General features: G+C 40.4%; 1 protein-coding gene across 1 annotated transcript; it reads right to left on the bottom strand.

Annotated features, from left to right (window-relative positions):
* Positions 1–2,143: 2,143 nt before the first annotated feature.
* On the bottom strand, positions 2,144–10,741 carry ANKRD22 (ankyrin repeat domain 22). Its single transcript, XM_057401030.1, has 6 exons — positions 10,387–10,741; positions 6,042–6,233; positions 4,465–4,572; positions 4,065–4,142; positions 3,092–3,190; positions 2,144–2,340 (listed from the first exon to the last, which is right to left on the bottom strand). Exons 1-6 carry the CDS (start codon positions 10,405–10,407, stop codon positions 2,263–2,265), a joined length of 576 nt encoding a protein of 191 aa, XP_057257013.1. The 5' UTR covers positions 10,408–10,741; the 3' UTR covers positions 2,144–2,262.
* Between the last annotated feature and the right edge of the window lie 229 nt (positions 10,742–10,970).

Below are 10,970 nucleotides of genomic sequence, written 5' to 3'. Positions count from 1 at the left end.
CTAAACCCCCCAGCTTCAAAGACCATGGAGGCAGTTGAGAAATAAGGAGATGTAGACTTGCCAGGCAAGCTGCACTCCTAACAATACAGCTTCTACCCTATGAGTTACTCTTGACACCACCAATGAAGTTAGAATCATAGAACAGTTAGGGTTGGAAAGGACCTGAAGATCATCTAGTTCCAACCCCCCCTGCCATGGCCAGGGACATCTCACACTAAAACATGCCACCCAAGGCTTCATCCAACCTGGCCTTGAACACTGCCAGGGATGGAGCATTCACAACCTCCCTGGGCAATGCATTCCAGTGCCTCACCACCCTAACAGTAAAGAATTTCTTCCTTATATCCAATCTAAACCTCCCCTGTTTAAGTTTTAACCCATTACCCCTTGTCCTGTCACTACAAGTTGTTGCAAGCACTCTGAGCTATCAGCTTTAACTTCCAAATAACTCTTTGTCTTAACTCTTGTCCTTGTTCAAGCAATTCCTACAGCATGCAAAAGCAGTCAGCTGTTTCCCCTTTCCAGCCATTACCCGAAGAGATTGCATCTTCATTACCCATGTGAGTGCCTCACATCTGCTCACCTACAGCTTGGTCTGGAGGCAGGAGTTTCCGTCCCCAGGTTACACCCAAAGTGTTCATTGTTAAAGACTCAGAAAGGGTAGCTTTTTTCCTGGGGTGTTTCTGGGTTGGACCTCAAACTCACATTGCCCAACCAAGACCCTTTATACTTGGAGTCAGCATCCAATAGGATACTTACACTGAACAATATATCTGTTCTGCAGCACAGGACAAATACGTTAGCTGGTCCATGTACCTAGTGTAGCAGTCATTAGCAGTACTGATGATGGCACCTATCATCTTGTGAAATTATGACAGCTCACAGGAAATTACCAAAACTATCAACAAAAAATAAAGATCTATTAGACAAGAAAGCAAGATACAACAGCATCTGAAAGGAGATTCCCCTAATTGCTATATTATTAAATCATAAAGTGCCAGGCCACATTAATACATGCTTACCACTGCAGGTTTTCTTCTGCATTCACCTAGGCAAGAGAAGACTCATGAATTTATTATTATTGGGGTACATGCATCCTCTGCTACATGCACCATTCTGAGAAGCATGCTATCCTGTCCAGTCCTGTGGGGAGGATACATCAACAGCAATTCATTTATTGATTTTTTTTTCTTTAGTACACTGTTTATAATGGAAAGGTGATCAAGAGACTCGTTTATCTACCGCACCAAACATTTTTTCTTTTTTTTTTTTTAATGCACTAAACCAACATGTGAATTGGCTTTCTTTTTGGTCTCCAGCAACTCATTGAATTATAGAATCATAGAATAGTTAGGGTTGGAAAGGACCTTAAGATCATCTAGTTCCAACACACACACCCCCGTCCCCCCCACCGGGCAGAGACACCTCGCACTAGACTATGTTGCCCAAGGCTCTGTCCAGCCTGACCTTGAACACTGCCAGGGATGAAGCATTCACAACTTCCTTGGGCAACCCATTCCAGTGCCTCACCACCCTCACAGTAAAGAACTTCCTCCTTATATCCAATCTAAACTTCCCCTGTTTAAGTTTAAACTCATTGCACCTCGTCCTATCGCTACAGTCCCTAATGAAGAGTCCCTCCCCAGCACCTTTGTAGGCCCCCTTCAGATACTGGAAAGCTGCTATGCGGTCTCCACACAGCCTTCTTTTCTTCAGGCTGAACAGAATCTCTTTTTGCTGTTTCTTATATGAAAAGAAAAAAAAAAAATCACTCCCATTGTAAGAAGAGAAATACTAAGGGGAAGGTACCAGCCTTTGTATAAACTGCTGTGGCCCATTGTTCAGTTGTCAAGTGTATACCCTGCAGAATAAGTAACACACACTCTAAAGGACATTTTATTTTTTTACTGGCTGCCAACCATCATCATTAGGCTTCCAGCCATGTTAAAGTTAGCTTTCAAAATCCACTGACCTCACAAGCAAAGTCATAACACTGGGGAAGCAGATGAGAAGAGCAATATTTTGAACTCCTGTAATCATTCAAGGCTGAGTAACACCAAATTAACACTTTCCAGTGCATGTGGCCTTGAGGTTATTGACAACTCTCACACAAAATATTCAAAAGTCTGCAGCAATGAAAGGGTGGATTTGGACCAAGTCTTTATCAAGAAAGAGCCCTCAACCCTCTGCAGGACTCCCGCTGCTGCACAAGATGGATCCCCAGATGAGGTAATTTTCTGCATGTTCAGGAGTCCTCAATGACTAGGAATTTTTCCATAGCATACTTTCAATGCTGTGGAACTGCAGTCTTCTTGCTATATCTAAGGGAGTCTCACCATCCTGAAAGAAACAAATGACACATATTGCAATACGATAGATATGGGTCAAGTAAAAAGAGCTTTCCTGAATTTGCCACCCAGATTCAGTGCTCTGCTGCACAAGTTTCACTGTCACACCCTTGCTCTAAAACAGAGGTTTCAGAACATGTTGGCTCTAATGCTGCTTTCACTGAAGCCAGGGGCAGAATCCTGTCCTCCCCTCCAGCAGCAACAGCCATTCCACTGTTTCCTGGGGCTAATGTCCAGAGTCAGTGCAGAGCCAAGCTAATGGCTGATTTCAAGAGAAACATGGGCAGTACGTTTCTCACTTCAACTCAATAATGCAGATACTTCCAGGCCAGTATTTATCTGGATAATATTTGAGCTTTTCTAATGACAGAAGCAGCTTGACTTTGCCCCTCTCAGACGAATGGTGTCCAAAGGCACAAAAAGCACCCCAGAAGGCTCTTGCCACTCCCCTGCAGCCTGCATCTTAAGAACAATTGCAGAGCAGTTCTGAGTTAAGAAGAAGATCCAGTAGACATCCAGGCAATGTTTATTGGTGGAAATCCAGCAGTGAAGGATGTGGACTTTACAATTGCTCTTGCCAACAAGGCAATGGAGCAAACTTTGCTTTAAACCCCACAGCAAACAAGCCTGCCGACAGGAAGCTATGCATTCTTTTTTTAAACTGCTGTACATCAGCAAAAGCCTACAATGTACTGGTTCACCATCACGATAAGAAAATACAGTTATCAAATTCACCTTCTTACCTGATTCTTTAAAGAAGTGTCTGCATGAGCTTGAAGCAGTAGAGGAATAACTGCCTGGTTGTTCATTTTACAAGCATAGTGAAGTGCTGTGCTGCCTGACTGAAGGGAAACAGAAGCAGATGAACTTTAGTTCTATTACTTCGTTAGTAAATCATAGGTAAGTACAACTACCTAAGTACTACTACAAAGCTTTAGCAGCTTCCCCCCAATACCTGGATGCAAAAGACATATCATTTCCTGGCATGACACTACACAACAAACAAAATACATTTGCGTAGGAGCAACAGGAACAAAAAAAATCATTTCTTCCCTGGGATGCAGCTGCTAGAAAACGTCTGTTATCTTCAGCAGGAGGCCAACAGTTCTTTACTAACTTCAGAGGATTCCATGATCTTGATCTCAACGACTATGTCTTAAGCAATACTGTTTGTTCACAGTTCACTTTTAGAACTTGGTTGCTGCTAGAATTGGGTGTTATCCTTTTCTACCTTAGAGTAGGGGGGCTGACTTCCACACCCAAGTAGGACAGTGGATACTGAACTCCACAAATGGCAGATCAATGCACTCTGAAGACCAAGAAAGGGTTTAGCACTGTGGCATGGCCTTTGCCCTCATATCTGCTCCAGTCCAAGAACTCATAAATAATGATAAACTCAGACCCTTATATTACTAGAATCTTTATATGATCAGGTATTTAATATGTAAGTGTCTCAGCCTGTCTTGCCTGGATTCTTTTAAGAGGGCATTGATCAGAAACGGAGAATTAGTTGGTCAGTGGAGAATTATTTCTGTGTACGTTTCAAAACCATTGCCTAAGTGTCAAGGAGAAACACTGAATCCTCCTAGTGCATGACAGTCAGTTCAGTCCTAGATCTTACTCTGAAAGCAGGATTCTGTTGCTGGAAGATTTATAAGTCTGTTAGTATTGTTGCATGCATAAGAAACACATCTGCATTTGTATAAACCCACTTACAAAGTCTGTAGCGTTAACATCGGCTCCAGCTCTAAGCAACATCTTGATCAGGTTTTCATTCTGTTTAGTCTTCGAGACCTGTTTGGCGCAAGGGAAGGAGTAGCACTGTAAGACAGTCCATCTGCATACAGTACAAAGGAGATTATGGCTAAATGCTGTATTATTTCCTAAAAGAAATTTGCTTCTGCAAATGCCAAACCGATGCAGTAATACAGTTCTGTTGCTTCACCAATTATAGTCATGACAAAATCCCTGCTTCTTCTGTTGCTTTCCATCAGCCTTTGCTTTAAAAAAGCAGTCCATACCCTATACAGGTTCCTGGCCTGAAATATTGCCATGAGAAAGGTGATAAGAGGAAAGGAAAAAGTACAGGGTTTTTCCTCATTTCACCCAGACTCACCATAAGAAGGTATCCAATAAGCATCACTGGCATGAGGATAATGATGAGCACATAGTCAAGGAAGGTAAACCTTTTTCTCACAGCATAATGCAGACAAGTGCGGTCCTTCTAAACACAAAATAACTCTGATTAGTACCAGATTCAGTGATCTGATTATATTTATTTAATATTGGCAATAGTAGACCATTTTATATTTCATAGACTTTCTTTTAGGTTATCTACTGGAAATATTTTCTGATTTTCAAGCAGAAACAGACACATGTATTTTACTTCCTTAAGCAGAAGCACATTTAACATACACAGGCTCATGTAAATTGGGCTACACATGCAAGAAGGATGCGGGATCCAAAGGATTCCATATATATGTCTACAAACTTGCACATGGCTGCAGAGAAAGAGGGCAGAGTAGACATGTGGCTGTTACTGCCACCCAGCAAGTTAAACCAGTAGGAAAAATCCCCACAGTGACTCTTCCTATAGAGGTGCTTGTTACAGAAACAAAGACATATGAGAGTTTATGGCATCTCCTTTGGCACACATGAGAAACACAGGCAAGTAGCAATACCTGCCTGTATTCTCTAGTGAGAGCAGAGTGAAAAAAAAACTGTGAATACCAAGTGTACCAAAGCAACTAAAGGGCAGAGCTGTAAATCTGGGTGTTAAAGACCACTTGTGTTAAATCTCCTGTAGGTTGTTATGCTGGAGTTAGACAAACCAGGTTACAGTGCTACACTGTGGCCAAAATAAACAGAAAAGCTTTTCTGTGCTATCCTCTGCTCCCATTCTCATTTCTGAGAACCATAGCTGAGCTCTGCATCAAAGGGAGTGATTCCATCTGTGAAGGTGAAGCAAAGACACATTTAAGATAGGCAAGCACAGCTATCTAATGGCTGCCAATGCTATTAAAATGACCTTACTGCAAAATTCTGAGCCCTTTCAAAGGGACTTTGAGGTAAGATAGAGAGCCTTTTGCATCAAGAAGAAGAGGTGGGATAGAATATGCCACTGACCTCATGATAATTTCCTGCCTTCCTGTGAAATATACAAATGCACCGGAAACCAGAGACAGAAGATCATCCACAAATGTATAGGAACTTGCTAAGCATTGCCTTGGAGTATGAGATAATACAATAGAATTGACAAAGTTTTGGGTTGCTTTCCCTGGTTATTTATCACCTCTAACATTGTAAGAATAAGTTACTAATGAAACCAGAGCACACACCTTTCAGCTACTTTTTATTTGTAACCTACCACAAAACCACACTTCCTCATCACCTTAAGGAAAATAGTGAGTCACAGCTCCTGTGCATGACAAGTGTGTGTAGATTAGGGAACACAGGAAGAACAGGGGAAGGCTTCCCTCCTTGCCCCCCAGCATGCTATTACGAGTCATACTATTGTTCTGTAGCATGACAAAAGCAGGTCTGCAGTGGCAATAAGGCAGGTTTGTGTGGAGTCAGTTTCTCCACAGGCACACATTTGTGAGAGATGGACAGGCTGTCCTTCAGACCTTCCTTTTAACCAGGGTGGAGAAAAAGAGAGAGGCAAAGAAAGGCTACAGAAGGGCGGCCACTTACCTTGTTTCTGAGGTTGACATCAGCATTTCTTTTTAGAAGATAGCTAACTATCCTGTTGTTTCCCTGTTTACATGCACAAATTAATGGGGTGTCTCCACTGAAGCTGTCCCGGATATTCAGACAGTTGCTGTCACGCTCCAGAAGGGACTGAACTTCGCTGAAATCGTTATTATAAGCTGCCTGACAAATGGGCTGAAGAAAGACGATGATATTAATCAGCACACATTTCACTAAAACATACCTACCTCCCGTTCTGACTTGACTTGAAAATCCTAAAATACGCAAGCGCTGCCAAGCACTTTTGATAGAGGTGGTTCTAGGCGACTTCCAGAAGATGGCGGTAAGAGATACTTCTGCAGCTGCCACACAGCAGCTCGCAGCCTGGGAAGTCGCAGCCTTTGCACAATGGAACGAACTTTCTGTTCATTTTGGATCATAATAATATACATATTCCATATATATATGGAGATATATAATCCAAGAAATAAATCCGGTTCATTTGCAACCATAAAAAAACGCTGTCTTCCAATCTTACAGAGTTATTCACTGTACTAAGAAACAAGCACGAATAAGCCCATGCGTCTCAAAATTTACAACAGGCTTTCTTTTTGGATGAACACTGCTGAATGAGCTATCACTTTTCACTCATCAGTTCCCAGAACAAAACCACACTTTCAACAAAGGGCTGAAAATCAAACCCCCACAATGTTTCTTTTCAGGGCTTGAAGTTAAACCTCAGACCTAAAAAATACACACATGTATGCCCACAGCTCAGTGTGGCTTTTGAGAACTATTTGCTGCTTAACTATTTATTCACTATTTCTACGCACCCTTCACTTACTCTGCAATTCCTTCCCTCTCCAGCAGCAAGAACTCAATCTGAGGAGTGGCTGAGTATGACAAGAGTACTATGAGCTTCTAATGGCCTGTAAGAATGTACAGCAGACTGGTAGCATTTGAAGTTCTCCAGTGGAAAAGAGAATGAGTTTCTTCTTTTTTGTCTTTGATACTGAGGTTTTTATTCACCGGTTTCCAAGATACACATTTTCTTTGAATATTATCTACAGGTTTTCCTTTCTATCCTCCTTTTATTACATCCTAAATACACTACATAAACAAGATCTAACCCTGAACTCTAAGCTCTTTCCTCACTCCGCCTGCAGTTAGGTTTCACACACACACATTAAAAAGATTCATCTTATTTACACTTTCACTTCAGACAAACTTTGATCTACCACACAACTTTACCTCCAGCATCATTGCTGCTTAATCTTCTGGACAGCTGCATCAGAGAAGTGATTTTCCTTTCTAAAGAGATTATTTACAAGTTTACCAGACCTCACACCACTTCTTGTTTTGTTTTTATTTTATCAGACAAAACTCTACAAAGAATACATGCAATGTTGCACATCTGTCTGTATTCTTATAAAAGCCTACTATACCATTTGCTATTTTACATTCCTCCAGAACCAGAACCAGTTTAACGATTTTGAGGAGAAACTCCTTTTTTTAAACCACTCTTGTTGTGACCTGCATACAGGTGCCATCTAAATGATCAGTATGCTCTAGAACCTCACTTTCTGTCATGTTGATGTCTAATAGTGCAACTTCTCCAGGAAAGACAAGATCAGGTGCAGTCTGCACCTCTGGTTTTCCTGCCTTTAAGTATTGCTTTGCTTATTTAAAGATTAATCAGATTTGCTGTTTGGTTGAGCATCTGCTCAAATCAGCCATTTTCCACACAAATTTTCTCCTTTTCTACTCTGAGTCTTGCTAGTTCAGTAGCTTGTGTCTCCAAATGGTGTGCTTTTGTGATTTTCTTTCTATTCTGCCTCAAAGAGTTTAACTTGCTAGGCCCTTAAACCCCAAACATTTCTGACCTATATTGTCATTGACTCATGCGATCTTTTTAAGCTTACGCTACTGTTGAACCCAGTTCTAGAGCCATTAATAATGGTGCAGCACTTACCATTCCCTAAAAGACTATGCTATTTGAGGCTAAAGTCATGCACAGAGACCAGCACACAAGAGTCATTCATGCTTTTTTAGCCACCGAAACCAGAAAACACCCAGGGTACAAAGAAAGTAAGGAAGCGGTTCTCATCCATTCCAACAGCTAATTCAGGAATAATTGATGTACTGGAAGTATTTTTTTAATTATTATTATTTCACTGCAGGTGGGGGTCTATGTAGGATTGATTCTTTCACATATTAATATGTCTCATTCATACAAAAAAAAACAAAACAACAAACAAACAAACAAAAACTCCACAACTTTTTCCTGGGTTTATAGGATTTTCTTGAGACCCACTCTGCTGGTTTTCATTCTATAAAATGCCTTTTTTAGTCAAAGAAATATGAAAAGTCCTATAAATCAGACTTGTAATATACCTCCCAAACTGACAAATACAACTCCATGACTGAAGGAGCTAACATAGTAGCAGGATATTTAAGTAAGTACAAAAAACAGTCAAAATAAATATAAACTCATTATTTTAATACCAATAGCAATAGGACTTTAGGAAAAAGCCTTCAGGAAAGAATAAGGATAAGGAAAAATACAAATACATGGCAATCTGTCACCTGTGTAAGAAAGGCATCAGAAGCTGCAACCAGTGGCAAATGTTGTATTAGGCAGTCTTTCCCACAGAAAGAAAAGAAAGCTGTTATAGAAGGCACTTAACTGGAATAATAGATAGAGGCTTCAAGAAAGGTGAGAAGTAGTCATAGAACAGGCAAGGGTTTTTATGGCTGAGTTCACTCAGTACGAGATCACCAGATAAGGGGTGCAAGAAAAGTAAAAAGAACTTTTGCTGTCAGGAAGGACAATACCTCTACACAACTGAATTCTTAATTATTTCTATTTTTTATCAACTGAGGGCAATGGGATTGCAAACAGGACCTTGTAGTTTACCCAGATCCATGTGAACACGTCTGCATTTGTCTACTTGTTTCCAGAGCTTCTTGCAACTCCCTCTGCTTAGCTTTACTATTCAAGCTATTCAGCAAGTTCTACCACACGTGAAATAAAGATTAAAGGCTTGGCACTAAGGACAAAGCATTCAGCCAACAGAGAGGAGGGTAAGGTAAAGCCAGTCTTGCAACTGGGAGAACAATTTCAGATTATAATTGCTTACTCCTTTGAGAACTTCAGGGGATTGCCTAAATTGCATCAACACTTTGCAGCTGTTTAGACAAAAAGGAGTTACTTCAGAACATCCAGATATTCTGAACTAATCCATAGTCTCTTTCTGTGCACTAAAATGGATCCAAAGGCCAAGAACTGAACATGAAAGTCTGAATCATGATTATGATATTGAGTGCACTAGTATCCAATCCCTGCTCCTCAGAAAAGGCATCGTACACCTTCTTGTATGTGTTGCTCTAGATTTCTATACTGTATAAATGAATCATACTTTATCCAGAAAACTCTATCTCATTCAAAATTTTTTAAAATGAAATATTAACTAATAATCATGGAAGATATGGACAGCATTTGAACATTCTCCAAACACCACTTTAATTAAGCTAATTGACACTGTTTTCTTGTAAAATACTAACTCAGAGTAGTAGACATGCAGAGGCAACAAATCCTTTCAGAACAAGGCACAGTCTACCCAGCCCATCACCTTCTGAATGCACAGATTCAGGCTCCCTGTAACGCAGAAAAAGGAGAAGACACTTGATTTCATCGAGTAGCCTTTTAAAAATGAAAGGGTGTCTTTCAGCACAGAAATGTAACCTTTTAAAGGAACAGCTATGTAATGCTATCTCCGGGAAAAGAAACAACAGTGCAATCCACTGTATTCACAGTTGAATGGAACCAAAATTCTCACTTACTCACAAGTGTGCAAACGGAAACTTTATGAAATAATGAATAAAATTTAGGTGTCATTTGTGATAAAATCCAGGGGTAAACTAAATGGACCGTGGTCTGGGGACAAACCCATAAAGATAAGAGCTAAAAATGAAATCAGGTGGGAGGGAGTGTTTCCTTGGGCAGTAGCTTTCTATTACCTATATTTAACACAAGCAAGTTGTTTGCAGTTTGTGAAGTATGCACCATGCTCAGAATCATTCTGATCTCAACACAGAACAACAAAAAGTGTTAAACACGTACTTTCTCCATGAAATCACAATAGTTATGCTGATTATTGCATTTTATTTACTCCTACAAACTGTACTTTTGACAATTTGTAGTAGCTGAAGTACAGCATCTCCAAAGGGAAAGAACATCCAGATCTGTTTAAGCCTTGTATGGGAGGTTGCAAAGGGAACAAATCAAACCCAGTGAATATCTATATCTTCCATAGCTTCAGTTACTGTGCAAAAAAGGGTCACCTACCTCTGAATAGAGTATCCCCATGCCTATTCTTCACTGCTTGAGTTCGTTCTTGTTCACCAGCCCAACAAGTTAACCTCACTTGAAATATTCTTGAGTTTGTTTGAATCTGGTTAATATTTAACTTAAAAGTATCACTCTTTCTTTAGATACATTTCCTTCAAATGTTTTCCACTTGATAGCATGAAACAATTGTCTTCAGAAACCCAACCCAAGGAGGTAAACCTGAGAACAGCAGCTTACAGGAGACTGACAGAACAAGTTACAACACACAAGCATTTTCCTTTGTCATTTTTGCAATAACACCCTCCAGTTGCCTAAAAAGGAAAGTAGCAAAACAGGCTGAGGAGGGTAGGAGGGAGAGAGGAAGAAGGTTTCACAAGCAAAGAAAGGGAGGAGAAAAGGGTAAAAAAAAACAAAACATGAACCAAATATTTAAAACAAGTAACTATGAATGGTAGCTGGTTTGTCACCCAAGCTACTTCTGAACGAAATGTATTCCAATCCCTCTGCAAGAACAGCTCGAGATGCCTACTGGGAAAAGGGAAGCAACTAGATCCCACACCCTTCATAAGAGCTCCCGGTAT

This window comes from Pezoporus wallicus, unplaced genomic scaffold, assembly GCF_028554395.1.
Source record: "Pezoporus wallicus isolate ANWC-B61680 ecotype Strahan unplaced genomic scaffold, APGP_CSIRO_Pwel_v1 contig_5524, whole genome shotgun sequence".
Taxonomy (NCBI): domain Eukaryota; kingdom Metazoa; phylum Chordata; class Aves; order Psittaciformes; family Psittacidae; genus Pezoporus; species Pezoporus wallicus.
The sequence above is the reverse complement of the archived record's forward strand: the minus strand, read 5'-3'. Positions and strand labels throughout refer to the sequence as shown.

Excerpts from the sequence above, each read along its gene's own strand:
- ANKRD22 (XM_057401030.1), bottom strand. The coding sequence starts at position 10,407 with ATGGGGATACTCTATTCAGAG. Across the intron at positions 4,143-4,464 it reads TTATTGGATACCTTCTTATG|GTCTCGAAGACTAAACAGAA; the intron begins GTGAGTCTGGGT and ends TGCGCCAAACAG. Across the intron at positions 2,341-3,091 it reads ACACTTCTTTAAAGAATCAG|GATGGTGAGACTCCCTTAGA; the intron begins GTAAGAAGGTGA and ends TGTTTCTTTCAG.